Source organism: Saccostrea echinata, unplaced genomic scaffold (genome assembly GCF_033153115.1).
Source record: "Saccostrea echinata isolate AGI-Se365-2 ecotype Australia unplaced genomic scaffold, CSIRO_AGI_Sech_v1 ptg000014l, whole genome shotgun sequence".
NCBI lineage: Eukaryota > Metazoa > Mollusca > Bivalvia > Ostreida > Ostreidae > Saccostrea > Saccostrea echinata.
In genome coordinates this window covers 6222130-6240000 of record NW_026889763.1, presented here as the reverse complement: position 1 = coordinate 6240000, position 17871 = coordinate 6222130, and the positions used below count along the sequence as shown (strand labels likewise).

General features: G+C 33.6%; 2 protein-coding genes across 5 annotated transcripts in view; one reads left to right on the top strand and one right to left on the bottom strand.

Annotated features, from left to right (window-relative positions):
* The window catches only part of LOC133186673 (rho family-interacting cell polarization regulator 1-like), a 28608-nt gene extending 15666 nt beyond the window's left edge, over positions 1-12942 (top strand). For 3 of the 4 annotated variants that reach the window (XM_061321918.1, XM_061321920.1, XM_061321921.1), the window contains 20 exons: positions 1185-1260; positions 1780-1803; positions 4790-4843; positions 4976-5024; positions 5223-5317; positions 6427-6490; positions 6649-6818; positions 7240-7385; positions 8008-8116; positions 8270-8800; positions 9044-9156; positions 9386-9596; positions 9817-9943; positions 10045-10203; positions 10334-10483; positions 10610-10759; positions 11482-11528; positions 11688-11771; positions 12351-12444; positions 12632-12942. In XM_061321918.1, the coding sequence (XP_061177902.1) occupies positions 1185-1260; positions 1780-1803; positions 4790-4843; positions 4976-5024; positions 5223-5317; positions 6427-6490; positions 6649-6818; positions 7240-7385; positions 8008-8116; positions 8270-8800; positions 9044-9156; positions 9386-9596; positions 9817-9943; positions 10045-10203; positions 10334-10483; positions 10610-10759; positions 11482-11528; positions 11688-11771; positions 12351-12444; positions 12632-12708 (2530 nt within the window). In that variant the 3' untranslated portion in view covers positions 12709-12942. The remainder of the gene's footprint in view (positions 1-1184; positions 1261-1779; positions 1804-4789; positions 4844-4975; positions 5025-5222; positions 5318-6426; positions 6491-6648; positions 6819-7239; positions 7386-8007; positions 8117-8269; positions 8801-9043; positions 9157-9385; positions 9597-9816; positions 9944-10044; positions 10204-10333; positions 10484-10609; positions 10760-11481; positions 11529-11687; positions 11772-12350; positions 12445-12631) is intronic. The other variant, XM_061321919.1, reaches the window with a different exon arrangement.
* On the bottom strand, positions 12856-17587 carry LOC133186674 (uncharacterized). Its single transcript, XM_061321922.1, has 7 exons — positions 17434-17587; positions 16820-16991; positions 15478-15602; positions 15205-15319; positions 14779-14918; positions 14530-14568; positions 12856-14063 (listed from the first exon to the last, which is right to left on the bottom strand). The coding sequence occupies exons 1-7, from the start codon at positions 17468-17470 to the stop codon at positions 14014-14016; spliced, it is 678 nt and encodes a 225-aa protein (XP_061177906.1). The 5' UTR covers positions 17471-17587; the 3' UTR covers positions 12856-14013.
* Between the last annotated feature and the right edge of the window lie 284 nt (positions 17588-17871).

The following is a 17871-nucleotide window of genomic DNA, read 5'->3' as shown; positions in this document are numbered from 1 at the left end:
GGCTAGTTTACTGTGAAATATATACCTGGCTCCTTGGATCTTGACGTGAAGGGGGTCACCTACATATTTTAGATTAAACTGTAAATAGCCAACCCACATTGGAATGCATTATTGCAACAGTCCTAGAAATAGATCATATACATATAATAATATGATGACTGAAGGCTAAACATTAATTCAGTTATGTATCAAAGTTATCAGAAACTACGTACATCATGTAATGGAAAAGATTATATTAAATATACACTACCACCTATATGACATGAAATGTTGAAAAATTGTATGACTATATTTATATAAGTTGAAATTCCACTGGTGGAATATGGCATATTGAATTGAGATTTCTTTTAGTGTTGAGCTAATATAAAGGAGGGGGGGGGGGGGTTAATGTTGGGAAAACAAATATTTTTCCTTGACAATGTACAAGTTTGCCTTGAGCAGGACAGATGGCCCAGATGTTTGCAAGTCCTACATCTTAAGTTCATCATTGCCAAAAGAAATTAAAAATCCCTTGTTATCTGAAATCATCTACTTAGAGGCTTATAATAAATTATGTGCATTGTATTAATGTATTCAGTCATTATAATCATTTAATATGTTAAAAATCTGAAAACTGCAGAAGAATGACTCACTAAGAATCTTCCTGGGTTCGCGTGATCTTGATTTTTTTTGAATGAGCATTAGTCATGTAGAAAAAACTAGGTTTCTTCCTTCTGAAATAAGATGCTTGTATAAACAAGTCTAGCAGAGTGTAGCAGAAAATGTTTCATTTTTCTTGTCATCATCATGTTGTTTTTTAAAGGAGGCAATTAATGTCTGTCTATGACAGCTTTTACTTGTTTTTTATAAGTGGTATACAGTATAAAGACATGTATCTAATGGAAGTCTTTAACATGTTTTAAAGAAAAAAAGAATGTCCAGAAATTAAACCCTATTTGCATCTGTGCATATGTAATGTACTGTGCAGCAATTGTGTCAATAATTATTGCATAAAAAAGGAAAATTCTATTCTAATCTGTTTAGAAATCTTTGGTCTCATTTCAGAGTTTATTTTTACAAACTCTTCCTCGCTAAAACTCTAGAGATAATTTGCACTGATATTATGTCAGCATTTTTTCAGTGTGGTTAATTAAAGAGCCATTCTCTGTATAGTCATTACTCAAGAGTTTTCATTTTTTATACAGAGAATTTATCCAGGCCACTAGGGAAGACATTGAGGCTCTACATTCCAGAACTGTTGACCAGACCACTACATCTCAAGTAAGAAAATCCCATCTATACATAAAAACATCAAATCCAACACCTAAACTTCTACCAAACCATGTCCAAATTGACACTCTTTATACAGACCTTTTGTCTTGGGTTCAAGAGTTATCTCCCCTATGATGCCAATCTAAAGAGTTTGAAGCATAATATTCCCCAATGAATTGCAACAGAAATTTGAATTACAATGATTATAAATTCCTGTGTACATTTGTAATAATAATGCTGGAAATTTACTTTCAAAATACTATAGATTTCAGTATTTTCCCTAAGAACAGGCTACCGGCCAAATTGACTGCTTCAATGGATAAAAATGCTGCTTTGAAATAAATATATATAAATTTAAAAAAAAAAAATCAAAATTAGATTGTTGCAAGTTCCACAGAGATTTGTCATAAACTTCAACCCAAAGCCTGTTACAATTGATCTCTAACCTTTTACTTTGAACCTTTTATCCTGATTTTCATTTAACATAATGATTTTGAATTTTAAATTTCATTAAATTGAACTCTTTAGGGAAGATTATTGGAGACAGACAAGGTAATTAGACACAATGTGTTGGTGATATGTCCATAAGTTTATAACTTTGTGGTTGTGAAAAATAACAAATGGGAAAGAGACCCTTATCCAGCATGAGTTTTGTAAAAGTATTCTGAAAATGTGCATCTGCATGACAATTATAGCACTTTGTGTCAATGTTTACACTGTGTATTGTGGTATAGTTATTTCCAGAAAATGTTTTATTGATCATTAAGCAATATACAAAAAATACTGTTCATATAAATGATACAATGTACAAAAACTTGAAAGAAAATGTTGCTGCGTTACACCTGACTTTCTGTTTATTTACGTTTTGGTCGTAAGTTGTGTTGCTAAAACATCATCTGTGTGTTGGAATGGTGTGTTTTTCTGTTACTAGTGTTTCCCTGCAGATGGTTGGCATTATTACTCTGTAATGATCAATAAGTGATGGTAGCTTTATAAGTACTGAAAGTTCGTTAGACCCTCAGAGAAACTTACATGATTGACATGTGAACCTACGTCATTAGGAATCAATATAGACCAATTTCACAGTACATATTAACCAGACTGGTCTAGAAGTAGGCACTATATCTTAACATAATTTAAGTGATCATTATATAAGCTTTATAGATTTAAGTATGTGATGGTTTATTTTAACTTTGTTTTTAGCTCTACTGGTCAGAGACCAGAAGAGCTTATGCGATAGTAAGGTGTCCGTCGTCCGTCCATCTGTCTGTCTGTCTGTCTGTCTGTCTGTCTGTCCGTCTGTCTGTAAACAATTTTTCAAAACGCTACTCCTCCTACAGTTTTGGTCCGATTTCAATATAACTTGGCACACAAGTAGACTACACTAAGATACATAATTTAGAGCATCGGTTTTTGATTTCGATGGACGGTGTTGCCATGGTTACTAAAAATAGAAATTTCTGTGAAATTCCTTTAAAACGCTACTCCTCCTACAGTTTTGGTCCGATTTCAATATAACTTGGCACACAAGTAGACTACACTAAGATACATAATTTAGTGCATCGCTTTTTGATTTCGATGGACGGTGTTGCCATGGTCACTTAAAATAGAAATTTCTGTGAAATTCCTTTAAAACGCTACTCCTCCTACAGTTTTGGTCCGATTTCAATATAACTTGGCACACAAGTAGACTACACTAAGATACATAATTTAGTGCATCGGTTTTTGATTTCGATGGACGGTGTTGCCATGGTTACTAAAAATAGAAATTTCTGTGAAATTCCTTTAAAACGCTACTCCTCCTACAGTTTTGGTCCGATTTCAATATAACTTGGCACACAAGTAGATTACACTAAGATACATAATTTAGAGCATCGCTTTTTGATTTCGATGGACGGTGTTGCCATGGTCACTTAAAATAGAAATTTCTGTGAAATTCCTTTAAAACACTACTCCGGCTACAGTTTTAGTCTGCTTCTAATATAATTAGGCATACAAGAAGACTATACTAAGATACATAATTTATTGCATTGGTTTTTGAATTCGATGAACAGTGTTGCCATGGTTACTTAAAATAGAAATTTCTGTGAAATTCCTTTAAAACGTTACTCCTCCTACAATTTTGGTCTGATTTCAATCTAATTTGGCACACAGTTAGAATACACTACGATACATAATATGTATTTCTGTTTTTTTTATTTGGGTGAATGGTGTTGTCATGGTTACCGGTACTAAAAATAGAAATTTCCGTGAAATACTTTCAAAATGCTACTCCTCCTAGTTTTCATTTGATTTCAATATAACTTGTCACAAAAGTAGACTACATTAAGATACATAATTCTATTTATTGTTGCATGTTGCAATGTTTCAAATCCAAGTGCTACTTTTCTTTTGTTATACAAACAGACCGGTAGAGCTACAGTCTCATCAGAGACTTCTGGTTTAACCAGGTTAAATTGTAGTATTTTAATTTAAAAGGGGCATGAAGTTCAGCATAGAATTATATATAAATTTTAATTGAATAAGATCTATAAATCAAGGGTCATGTATATTGAAATCATAAAATTTCTGTATTTTTGCATTTTAATATTAAATGTGTAAATTTCATGCTCTCGTTAATTGTTATGTCTCCCACACATTTGTCTAAAATGGAAGGAATGGATACCTGTTAGTATTGTTATAGTACATGTAAGCAGTAATGCATGCAGTGATTCATGAAGGTGACTCAGAAATGAGTACCCTGCAATTTCATGAAAATATGATATATTATTTAAAAATTTCCATCTTTTCACAACAAGTAATTGGTGTGGCATTTCTAATGTATCTTTTCTAACACTTCAAACCAAAAGGTCCCCATATCTTAAATCTTCACTGTAAACAAATACCAATACACAAAGAGAAAATTTTTACTTCAACTTAACTACCAAATTTTATGGAGATGGGCTATTTATCATTATTTTGGGACAAGCAGTGCAACCTTACTTTTCAATCCAAATTACACTTTTATATGGCAACTCCTTAAAATTTCAAACTGACAAAGGCCTGCAGGGAAAATAAAAAAATGATGGCTTTCTTTGTTAAACATGCAAATAATTGGGGGAGAAATGTCACTTTTTCCATCTATATTAGACTTCTTGGCTGTTCAAATACCATATCTGTAAACAAGTCATATATTTTATACAAATGTTTCAAAAAATTGTGTCAGTTGTGCTCTATGGAATATTTATGAACATTGGCATGCAGATGTAATTCGACAACTAATCTACAATATATGTAAATTGACAATTTGTATTGTGTGATCTTTTTTTTAATCAAAATAATGTATGAGCAAAATAAAATGTAGTACATTAGCAATGAAGGTACCTGTCCCTTGATTTAGAGATTAAAAAAGTCTTATGAATAGTATAAAATTCATGAGAACTTGAAAAATATCTTGATATATGTGAGAACCCAGAAGTTCTAAATTAAGACTAAGTTTTCCAACATAATTTGTTTCCCATCCAATTTTCAAATCTACCTTTTTTTTTTCTCTCTATAGCAAATCAAAGCTGCTGAGAGGTATATGAAGAGATTAGAATTCCACCTGGCCAAGGTAAAAAAAAAAAATATACATATACATTATATCTACATTATGTAGTATTGATACCTAAAGAAAGAGAGAGAGAGGGGGGATACATTCTATGTACATGTAATGCTGTATTAATTTATAAATGATGAATTACAGATAGAAGAACTCCATGACCATTATCGTGTTCAGCAACAAATGAGAGAAGGTAAGTTCACAGTAGATTGGGTCATGTGTTAATTTACTTCAAAAACAATGGTAGATGTGCTCACTCTAGGTCTTCTGTAGTCATTAATTCCCATACCTCAGTTTTCATTAAAGCTTTATTTTTATATACATAAAAAAATATGTTTCTGAATTATAAGTTACATTTTGAATCTAATGCAGCTATGTTGCATTTTTTCAGGCACTAGAACAATGCAGAGAGCTTTCATTGTGTCGCCCCACCGAAAGAAAGACTCAATGGAGAGAGTTCGATATGGTCTCAAGGAGTGCTCCCAGGTAAAATATCCAACACATTTTTTATCATATGCTGCATCATTGATTAAGAAGATAGGAACTTAAGTACAACTTGGCTTGAATATGTAGTGGACATTGGTAGTGGTCCAATGGAAGCGAATCAATAGTTCCGTCATTGTTTTCTTTTAAAGATTTTCAGTTTTTAAAAGAACCATAGCAATAAAACATGGACCTCTTGTCATGTTTCATTGTACTCTTGTCTGCTATATGCTAGAAAATCTTAATGTAGTAAATCACGGTGGACATTCTGTGTCAAATTTTTTTGTTTATTGTAAAGCACAGCTTCAAAGAAACGGTAAAAATGACAAGCATATCATTCAGAGTGTCACAGTCACATTTCAGGGCCATATTTCACTCGAAAACTACATCATAAATTAATTTTTCATTGCCTTGTATTACAGATAGGACATTTACTTGAATTATTTTAATGTTTTAAGGAAGACAAAGCAGAATAAAATGAGGAATAAATTTTTCTTTTTTTATTGATGTTTTCCTAAAAGAAATGTACATATATGTGTTTGTAGAATGAAAGTACCTGGTACGGTAATTCAAATGTTACAGGTTTTTTTCATTTCCATGTATTTTATTCCAGTTTTTTACAGAAAAGAAATTTATTTACTACTTTTATTGTCAGTGATTATAAAGTTTTTTTTGAAGAGAAATATTTATTTCCGTGGTATTTCAATTTAAATCTGTCTATTGTTATGAGGTACTTCCTTGATGTCCAAGGTTTAAAAATGATAAAAAAAAAAAAATGAAAAGATCAAAGATTTAGCGTTGGTAAAATACAGCAGTATCAGATTTTAGTAGAAAAATGCCTAAATTAATGAAATCTCTCTGACCACTGCCAATAAACAGGGCACAAAGCAAGCATGTAATTTTTAAGTAGATTTATGGCCAAAGGCTCTTTGATCTGCTGGAAATGATTATGGACCCGTCCATTAAGGTATTTCTTTACCTTGATGAAGAAAACTGTTTTCTTAATGAAATCAATGTTGGGTTCAGACATAGTTCAGAGAAGATGTGATGTGTTAAGGGAGGTAACTCTCTACAATGAAAAAAAAGCAAAAAAATCTTTTTTTGTTTTCTAGACTATGTGCTCCATAGAGGCCCAACTTGAAGCCATGATGGGGACTTTCTCTTGTAAACTCAAAGGTAACCACCATCAAGTAACAAATTACAATCAAATCAAAGCACGAGAAAAAATATCAGTACATGTATTTTGTTCACGAGGAAAGAAAAATAAGAAGCAATGGCATGATTCCTAATTCATTCATTTGGCATTACTAAAGTGTTGAGGTTTTACTCTTTAGGAATGGCTGGATTTGCACGACTCTGTCCTGGGGATGTTTTTGAAATTGTGATCAAACATGGTACACAGAAATGGAAGTCAAAAGGAAGGATAGAGAAGAATGGGACACAGAAATGGGATAATCCAGACTTTAAGTTTAAAGCTGTCATTGGGGACGTTTTTAATATTAAGGTAGATATACCTTGTAAGTCTGTCTTGATGCATGTTGTTGGAAGGAACTACACATTCATCTTTAAAACTTATATTTTGTCTTTACCTCTCTGAGCTTTATTTGCAAAAAATATGCTACATATGTCTTCTAGCCCCCCTCCCAAACCACCAATCAAAGCACCTATATATGGACCTCTCTGAGCATCATTTGCAAAAAAATATGCTATATACGTCATCTCCCCCCCCCCCCCCCCCATACACCAATCAAAGCACCAATGACATCAATATTAATGAACATAGATAATATGGATGCTATTATTTTTTCAGCAGGTTGTTATCATGCATGTACAAAAAAATTAAAATGATGAAAAGGCTTTTTCTAAGTCTACAAAAAATGAAAGTTTATGTGATCTTTTTTTAAATGTGTAACTGATGATTTCAGGGCATTGAGTTAAGGCTGCTCAAGTCAGTGACGCTTGGTCAGAAGAAATGTGAAACCAAGGATTTGTTTTCTGCCAATCCACAGCTGATGACGGTCAGCATTAACACAAATGGCTCGCTCAAACTCAGTGTTATAATTATCTGGAAGTAAGTACCCAAATGACTCGCTCGAACTCACTGATATAATTATCTGGAAGTAAAAACTCAGATGGCTCACTCAAACTCAGTGTTATAATTATTTGGAAATAAGTACATAAATGACTCGCTCAAAATCAGTGTTATAATTATCTGGAAGTAAGTACACAAATAACTCACTCAAGCTTAGAGTTATAATTATCTGGAAGTACACAAATGGCTCGCTCAAACTCAGTGTTATAATTATCTGGAAGTACACAAATGGCTCACTCAAACTCAGTATTATAATTATCTGGAAGTACACAAATGACTCACTCAAACTCAGTATATAATTATCTGGAAGTAAGTACACAAATGGCTCGCTCAAACTCGGTGTTATAATTTTCTGCAAGTATAAGTACTCGAATGGCTGGCTCAATCTCAGTGTTATAATTATTGGGATATAAATATGTGATGCAGTCAATATTTAGAACTCTGACCTCTTCAAACTTGGAGTTCAAGTTTAAATGATTATGTACATTTATATATTAATAAATTTAAAAGAAAGAAAGTAAACAACACTAGCTTGCAACCAAAATTAAAGCTCTTTGTGTATCTTGTTTGGGCTCATTGGTAGATTGACTTTTACTTGCAGCCCTTTGGATGGTGTGGAGGAGACAATGCCTTATTTCGATGTTCCTCTTCGGCAGCCGAGCGCACCTAGAAGGCGACCTGTGTCTGTTATGGCACTTAATGGAGAACTGGTATGTGTTAACAGGACATCAATCAAACTGACTTGTTACTTTTAAAATGTTTTTAGAATTGTGTTCCAGTATCACTTCTTTTGAATAAAGTTTAAATTGGAGGAAATGGTAAACCAAAATCCACTTATCTATTGATCTATTTAATTATTACAGACACAGAGTGACTTCCTTGGGCCTGAGAGAAGATATTCTAACCCTGTCAGTCTGACACAAACAAAAGACGATAATTTCATCCTCAGAACTTCAGCTCCTCCTACTGCACACACCTCACCCAATCACTATGGAAACCATTTATCCAGCCAATCAAATGTCCTGTACTTGCCTGGTGCTTCCCCACAATTCATGAATACCCATTCTCCTCCAGTGACTTCAAAACTTGTTGCCCCACGGCAACAGATTCCTCAGAGATATACTGTGTCGCAACCAAACTTAAACTCGGGGTTGGGAACCTCCCCCACCCCCAGCAGAATTCCACAGTTTCTGTCTAGTGGCTCTCATGATACTTATGGAAATATGCACTTTAATGTGGCTATGGGACATGGAATTACATTGACTAAGGATGAGCCCATACATATTGAGGATGCTCTGAATAGTTTGAGTGCAAGTCTGGAGGATTACCATGGGCAATATAGAGAGCTGGAGAAGTTAGAAGATGTGGTGGTCATGTTGGAACAAGTTCTTCGAGTAAGTATGATATTAAGAATAAAAAAAATCTATGATTTCATTCCAGTCCTTGATTTTTATTCAGAGAGTGTACATGTGAAATGAATAAATTGAAGGTCTTTTGGCAATTTTTCAAGTAAAAGATATAAAATCATGTTTTTAAGTAAGACTAAAATATCTGAAGTTGCATCATTTACATATGCTATCATTTTTACATCGCAAAGTCTTGGCAGGACCCATGATGTTTCTATTTTCTGATTACAGAAAGAGTCTAGGTGCAGTTCTCGGACAGGCAGTATATGTGTGTCTGTACAAGATGCCCTCGGTGCTTTCGATTTTCTGGATACTGAGGTGACAGAGGAAGGGGAGACAAGTCAGTAAGTAGTTATTCCAAAATTACTTTCACTTTCCTTGTATTTTACATATTTTAGAGGGATTCATATTTAGTACATTGCATGCTGTGAGTGGTCTGGCAATTCTTGATTATCACCAAAATATAATTTCCCATTTGTGTGATGAATGTGCATACTGAATGCGCTAATATTAATGTGATGCTTAGAAAACTCCTGTCTTCATTTACATGACAGGAAATAAATTCTGTTTTAGGGAATCTACAATTTTTGACAATGTGATGTCTAGTCCTGAGTCTACAGCTAAGACTGCAGATTCCGGCATTGAGTCACTGGCCAAGCGGTTGTCGGAGGACACTAACCTGGGTTCCAGTGAAGGTTCAAGTCCTCTTCCACCCAGCACTGGAAATGAACATGTGGATCAAGCCCTTGTGTTTCATCTGGTTTATTGTGAAAGACTGCTGGAGGTACAAACCAAGTTGATCTATTGGACAATAAAATACTGTATATGCTATATTTTAATATAAAATGCTCAAAAGATGTTGGACAGAATTTGTTTTTAACAATCCATGGCAAATATTTAATAGAACTACAAAATTGCATTTAAAGGGGAATAACTCTTTCTGTAACAGTGATAAAATTTTCTCTAGTTTTGAATTTAAAAAGTCTTTGTTTATAATGTTGTAGAGTTTAGGAAGTTTTGGACCCCTAAAATGCAGGGAGATTTATGCTCTGGACAGACTACAGAAGCAAGCTGAGATTATAGAACATTTAATAAAGATCTCACAGTCATCTGATATTAATCTTCATGCAAGTAAGTGAAGATTCCACATATTACCTGTGAATTATACTGCATTGTTTTTAAATTAAGAAAAGAATGAGATCATTTAATTTTGATTTTTATTAATTTGACAGTTATGGCAGAGCTCAGTGATGATAAAAGTTTACGTGAATTCTGGGTGAGGTGTACAGACACAAATGTTCTCTATATTCACCCAGAGAAACTTGTAGGTGCCTTCGAACAAAAGTATGGAGCACAACTTCAGAGTAAATACAGCAGGGATCCTAAGAAAGGTTTGTATAAATTATTAAAAATCCAGATTTCTTAGACATCCTGATTATTTCTTATATTGACTCTAATAAATGGACCAATTATTTTCTTGTGATAGCATTTTTGAAGTGTACCTTTATTTTTCATTGCTAGTGTTGAGACATTTGGTGATGAGAATCTTAGATGTTCCCAGCTATGACCCAGAGAAGGTCAAGGCCACATGCATAGTCACGCTTCACCAGTTTCTGCAGTATTTCAAAGATGAGGGAGGCTTACAAAATGTAGATGCTGTTGCTGCAGAATGTAAGAATCCTTCACAATTTTTATGAAAATTCATACATGCTTGATCAAATTCCTTTTTTTTCTGGATAAAAACATGGAGAATATGTATGCCATGTGTGTTTTAATGAAAACCTTTATTTATTTTAGTACAAATGATTGAAAAACTCTGCTCTGGTAAAACAGAGAGTATAATTAAGTGTGTGATGTCCCTCAAAGGAAGCTTTCCCCCTGCACCATGCCTCAAAGTAATGGGGGCTCTGTTGATCAGTGGCAGTAATGAGGTGGCCAGGACAGTAGGTAAGAAATGCATAATGTTGAACTATGGCATCTTGATCACTGTTGTGTCAAATACTTGGATATGCCAAAGTCGCTTGGCAGTGCCTCTCTACAAAATACTTAGGTTTCATCTTTGATATTGAACCTTCTGATATCTCGAATATATTATAGCCCTACAAATTTTGAGATATTTGGATTTGCGTGTATATAGTTGATCTTCAGTGTCTCAAACGACTAGATCTTGATTATACAGGATTATGGTTGAAGTTAGCTAGTGGTCCACATTGTATTGAAAATTTGAATCTTGTAATTAAAATTTCAAACCTTTAAAGGGTCCGTAAGGTTTCTATCAGTCCTGCCAATTTAAATATATAGAGGTTTGACTGGTATTGATAATGGAAAAGACTATGTTCTAATTGGAGTAACCTGCTTCAAAGGAAATTCTGGAATTACACTTCAAAGGGAAATAATCGGAAGATCTCTAAATTTGTGTAAATGTGTTACTGGTAGTAATATTGCAAAATAATACAATATTGTACACCAGCTAGTACATGGAATATGAATATTTCTATTAAGAAAATGATGATGTCCATATCTGTGATGTGTGTAATCTTACTATTACCAAGTGGTTAATGAATTCTCTCTCTGTGGTCATTGATGTGCCCAGACTTGGTCGTAGGCGTATATATTGACTGACTAATGTCATTCGGAAGTAATCAGTGTCACACTTTATTGATTTGCAGAGTCCTACTTAGAAGACATCGCAAAAACAAAGGAGTTCAGAGACAAGGTAACTAGACCTGATGTGTCATGACCAATAATGCTTTTTTATGATTCTTAATTTCTTATCGAATAAGAAAGTTTACTGCTCATTGAAAGATTGCGTGTAAATCCTTTTAATGTTTGAAATGATGTCATGTTTCTAGATATTGGTCCCTCTGTTTTGTAGGCATTACTGGTATTTGTGGAGGGCTTGGAGGACAAGACACCAGAGATCAGGGCTGGAGCCTGTGAAGCTCTGGGCAAACTAGAGGTAGGTCATACTGTAGATTCCTAATTAATCATGAGGAATTTATTTCTGCAGAATTTTGTGAGAAGCAACAGTTGCAAAAATTGAATTACCCACTTTTATTATTATATTGCTGAGTAGCATGTAAATACTCGGGATCAAACATCTTATCGCTGAATTTGTTCTCACGATTTGACATGGGCGAGTCATTTTGCTAAATTAAGTTCTCGCATAAAATAATCTACAGTATACAATATCAGTCCAAAATACTTTCAGAATATTGTTTTGTTATCACAGTTACTGTGAATCACTTTTTATTTGAGAGAACTTTATTTATGCGTTGATACCAAATCAGGAGAGAAATTTTCATTTGTATATATATTTGTACTATTTAAGATTATTTCTGGATTATAAATACCAAATAACTCTCTTGCAAAAATATGGCGTCACAAAAATTCGCTGATCTACAGTATGGATATCATGTTTGGAAATAGGAGAATAATTTTAATACATTTGTATATAACATCTTTTTGTGCTTCTTTATGTTAAATTGCACTGCTATCTGACATTGGACTAATTTTGTTGTACATTTCAATGTTGTAGGCATCAGAGAGTATAGCACAGCTTTCCTATCTCTGTCAGACGGACACCTCTACGGTGGTCAGGGTCAGGTCCAAACAAGCCCTCTTCTCTTTTGGTAAGCACTGACCTCATTTATCACAGAATGGTCATGGACACAAACTTGTACGGTCTTTTGCAAAAGAATTTCTGTCATAGATCAAGTGAGGTGTAAGAACCTCACCTGATGTTTTATTGCTTAATATATATGCTTGTAGAAGGAGAATTTATGAGAGTGCCTTTATACCTGGTACTTTGTTTTATAGGTGAAGTTGGTCGACATGCATTCGAAGAGATTCAACTGTCTACCCATGGCTTCCAAGGATTGCAGGTCAGAAAGTAGGTCAACTGAGGACACAAAAGTCAAGCTCCCCTCCCCCCCTGCCCAAAGCCATGGGGCTCTCTTAAGACAAAATGATTGTTGAGTCTGGACAAGGATAAAATCATCCCCGGATCCAGTTCATAAGAAAGAGGAGGAAAACAGAAAGGCATCTATTACAGAGGATTATTTATTAGTGTCATGAGAATACAAAATTGGATCCATTTTGCCACAAAAAAATGGAACAGACTAGTTGGCTTGGCACAAAAATCATTGACAACCATTCCAAATACATGTGTACTGTATTAGACGATATGTAAATGTGGAAGTGCTTGCTTATTATATTTATACTTTGTACAGTACTCTACAAAAGTTTGTGCCTTGGTTTGTTAATTTGTACAAATCAAACCCTAAAGCATTTCTAAGTTGTTTGCAGTTTATGATACCAAGCACTAGTTTGAAAGTCATGCAACAATTAAAAAATTTAATATAAATATTTTTTTGGAAGCAGCATTATTTATCATAGATTGATATTAAAGTGATTGTGTTTTTGTGCCAAAATTTGCCACATATTTTACATATGTAATGCTTGCAAACTTAAACATTTAACTAGAAAATGCTTTTCATTACAGTGTAGATTTTTTATACAATTATGTTATGTAGATTTGATTAAAAAGAATACTTGCATTCATAATAGTTCATTAATTCATGTTAAGGTACTACGCACGGAACTGCTTTTATTCTCAACCAAAGATTATGACTTTGCTGTAAAATGATATTATTGTCTTTGTGCAATATTCTGAATGCAATTTGAACTGTTCATTTTTTTTTTTAAATTTTTGAATCTGCATGTTTGTTGAACAAGAGTATATTTAACAGGACATCTTCATTGATTTTCTCTTATGCATTCACTACTAAGTACAACCCAGTATGGGTTTTTCTTACTGAGCAGTTATACAAGTATTTTTTCCTGTTATGCTGTATGACTGTGTGTTCTTTGTAAAGGTCATAATGCTTTCATTGATTTATAATATATGTTATAATAATTGTTTATGTTTATCATACCTAGTCAAAATTATACAATGTATACAACATTAAAATGTTTAAAAGATGAAAAAAAAGTTTCTTTCAATCCATGCTGCAGATAGATTGGTATCTTTCGCAAATTGATTGCCCTCATTTGTTGTGAATGAATACCATAGTTCAAATGGTTGACAGATCGATAAGTTAGTTTTTCCTGGCGACAGATGGCGGCTCTTCTGTATGGGAAGCCATATAATCTGGAAGTATGGCTCCGTAATGTCTGATGAGATCGTGAATGGGAAAACCTCAGTCAAAGAAATCCGATCCAAATCCCAGTGGTGTGTCGTAAGGGAGGCCTATAAAGAAGAAATGATTGCAGTGTCATAAAGTACTTCAAATGTTTGATGTCAGTAATATAGTCTCTTCTAATACTTATTATAAGATTATTCTGCCTGATCCAAAAGATAAATCTTAGAGACCAACCATTGAAGATTTCCAGGAATATACCCTTACCCCTGTCCAATACAATGCTGCGGAGAATTGACAAAGCTTTTCTCAATCGTTTTAATCCGTTCCACTTTTGTTGAGTGTGTTAATTATTGTTTTATGCCCCCCCCCCCCTTCTATAGTTCCAGAGGACATCAACAGAGGTGTCTGATCAAATGTGAAATCAGATTCCGTAATTAACAGTTTTTAACTGATTCCATAATTGTCAGTTGTAACCGTGATTTCATAATTGTTGAAATCCATACGTTACATGCCACACGTTTGACAGTTAAATATGTACAGGTGAAGATACATTATATCTCTAAGTTAACGTACCCTTTAAAGTATCTTCTGGTGGTAAAGTGAAAGGGTAATCTGCAAGATAAAAAAAATTATGAATTAATATACCAACAATTAAAGCTAATTACGTGGATTAAGTACATGTATGCAAATGTAGAAAAGATTTGACATTGCACCGATGTTAGTCAGTGCACAGTGTGCACTTTAAAGGGATCCCGGAAGCATATTATAAACTATTATAATCGAGATTTTTTTCACTGTCACATTCTCTTTTTTCCTATATACCTTGGGCACACTCGTAATACACTCCGAGATGAAGAAGATGGAGGCCCACGGCGTTTACAAGCGGTTTTACAGCATCATCTTCGCAGCCAGGGTCTTTCTGCAATATCTGATTCATACAAGTTTGATAGCTCGATATGGCCCTGAAAATATTATTAAGAGTACTGTTGTAAAAAAGTCAATGACACGGAAGAGAAAAATTACGAATCTCAAACGGAGTTGTTAAAGTTCACCAATCCCCAGGTTATTCATATGTACAATGATAAAGACTTTGCAAAAGAAATTTATTTCAAAAATTTCAGCATACCTTGCGGTGCAAAATTTGTAGAAATCGCCTTTTTAAACTAGACAATATTAAGGGAATTTAGAAATAAATCCCAGTGAGAGTTATCCCTCTTATTAGAGGATCAATGAACCTTAATTTCTTACTCGCAGTTTCTCTCGTTGTCCCTTCTTCTTCTACTGTAAGGACCTATACTGTGGGTTATGCCTTGACATAATGTCAGTCTTTTTTTGTCAATGCACGCTAACGAATTCGTAAAATCTGGAAAGACATTAAAATCACCTTAACGATCGTTGCATCTAGCTGTTAGCAGAAAACAGAGAAACTTTAGTTAAATCTTTGCCTTATTTACTTTAACATTAAAGCTAGCTTTTAATTAGATCGAGTGTCAAGCTTTCAATTTGACGTGGTTTAGTCACCTTTGGTGTTTTCGCAGGCCTGATTAACTGGACCGATGAGATGGTGCCAGAACAGAAGAACAGATGGACACTTATCCACTGGCACGGTAGTAACACACTGCTCAGCCGAGTCTATTGCATCAGTTCTTAATAAATTAAAGTAACAATAAATAATTTTAAAGATATTAAATTACTGTAATAATTTACATTTAGAGATCTAAACTTGAGTTACAACATTAATGAAAGCACGCCGAATTTAACGCTAACGTAAAGGGGGGGGGGGTTGGAAAGGGGGGATAATTTGACGTCTGGCATCAACGAATAGCGATTCCTATGAACGTATGACAGAGATAGTTGACGACCAAAACCCTCTTAAAACAAACAAACAAACAGATACATACTCCTCAATATAAGGAGAGATTCTTCTCATATTTATTGTATTTAAAAATTATTGAAAATTTCACAGATTTAAGATGACGATATCATTAAGTGCTGGTATCAATGGGATTAAATTTGACCATTTTGTTTTAGGTGCAAGGTCAGGTCAAGGTCATCATCTTTTTCCTTGACATCAAGAATAAGAAATTACTTTTGCCAATCATTTGATGCCTTCATTTATTTTAAAAGATTAAATGTTTTTCTTTTTGCATAGAAAGATTTCACCATATAAGGTCTATCAGATGATACTACCAAATTAAGATAAAAAATACAACTAAAATAGATATTGGTTAATCCGAATTTCCTCCATTTTAATTAAATTTTTAGGGAATAGTAGTTATTTTGATATTCTCCATATATTTAAATTTTTCTTATTTTCACATATGATAAAGTAGTCATATCAAGTTACAAAGTTATACAAAAGAAAAACAAAAAGTTTTGACCGCTTAGTATGAGAGTAAAAACACTTTTTACTGATTTTATGCTCAAATCTTTTCTTAGATCGGAAGCTTTCAAAAGCTAATAAGACTGTAATTTGTTTAGAAATTGAATTTATTTTATATATTTTAAAACATTAGTCCATAGTAATTAAATTTAGTCACTTCAGAAAATTTCATTCAGTCTTTAATTGTTTTAAAAAATTAACCAAAATCAATGTTTTGTAGTAATTTTAAGATGCAGAATAGGAGATATTTTTATGCGCCGCTATTCTGCCAAAAATATAGTCCCTGCTAGATATCAAACTATGCCTATCATTTGTACTCAAAGTTGTACAATTTAGAGAAGGAAAGAAAAATATAATCTTTTAAGTCCTTTACATCTAAATATATACGACATATGAGCAAATACACTTTGAATATTTCATTTAGTCAGAAACCAGACAAGAATCCCTCGAGTCATTTATTTTACATTAAAGAATACTCACCGACAGACGTGGGTTAAGTTTGCATCAAACAATGTCTTCTGTAGGTCAACGACGTTGGTATCGGTTTGGATGTTCCAGTGGGACAGACATTCTTTTAAGCCCCGGTCCTCGCGTTTGCGATTTGTGTGTCTACATCCATGCAAAGTTGCAGGCCACGTCAACAAAATCACCCCTAAGAGAAACAGTTTTAACCAAACTTGGCTGTTTACTTTTTTTCTAAAATCATATGATAAGAAATAACTAAAAACAAACAAAATTTAAACTTAATATTTTCTACTTAAAATTTCCTTAGGCTTAAGCAGTGAAGATTTATTAAATACTATTTCATTAAAGTACAGTATGCAACAAAGTAGTTGAAATAAATGGATCAGGGTAGATCGACCAATATTTGGTGGTGGTGGGGGGGGGGGGGGTAAAAGATCTTTAAAAATACTCCTCTTCCCCCCAAAAAGATAAAAAAAAACATATGAAAACCAAAAATTAAAAAAAAATAATAATCCAAAACAATTAAATCAAAGCCAACCACACTCAAAATCACGTTTTGATATATTCAGAAGCACACTAAACAACATAATAAATATATTTTTTCTGTATAAAGAAAAAAATAGACTTACCCAAACATAATGCAAGGTTAACTTGAGAGAGAATCATTTTGTAAACCTTCTCTGTTTCTCTACTTTGGTTAACTGACAAGATAACTACACCCCGGTGACCTGTGCACGTAAACAAGCAAGTATTGTTACTTTTCACATCCGTAACGGATGCAATACAATGGTAGCTTTCTTTGGTCAACAGGAAGTTGGATCCTGAACCAATAACAGACACTTCCAACCACTTAAATCTTCTGCTCCATAGAGATTTTGTCAAATAGGGGCTTGTTTTAAATATTACATAATCAGTTCTTATTTTTCATTTATTAACAAAGGCTTCATAAAAAAAGGGGGGTTGGGAAGTGGAACCTACAACACCAGTGATGGCCTTGAACGTATTCCTCATAAGCGAGACATTTATAAATATAAACTGATTGTATGTGAATATATTTGAATTAATAT

Coding starts and splice junctions, on each gene's coding strand:
- LOC133186674 (XM_061321922.1), bottom strand. CDS start 17,470: ATGATTCTCTCTCAAGTTAACCTTGCATTATGTTTGG. Junction 16,992..17,433: donor TAACCTTGCATTATGTTTGG/GTAAGTCTATTT, acceptor TGTTTCTCTTAG/GGGTGATTTTGTTGACGTGG. Junction 15,603..16,819: donor AACTTAACCCACGTCTGTCG/GTGAGTATTCTT, acceptor TAATTTATTAAG/AACTGATGCAATAGACTCGG.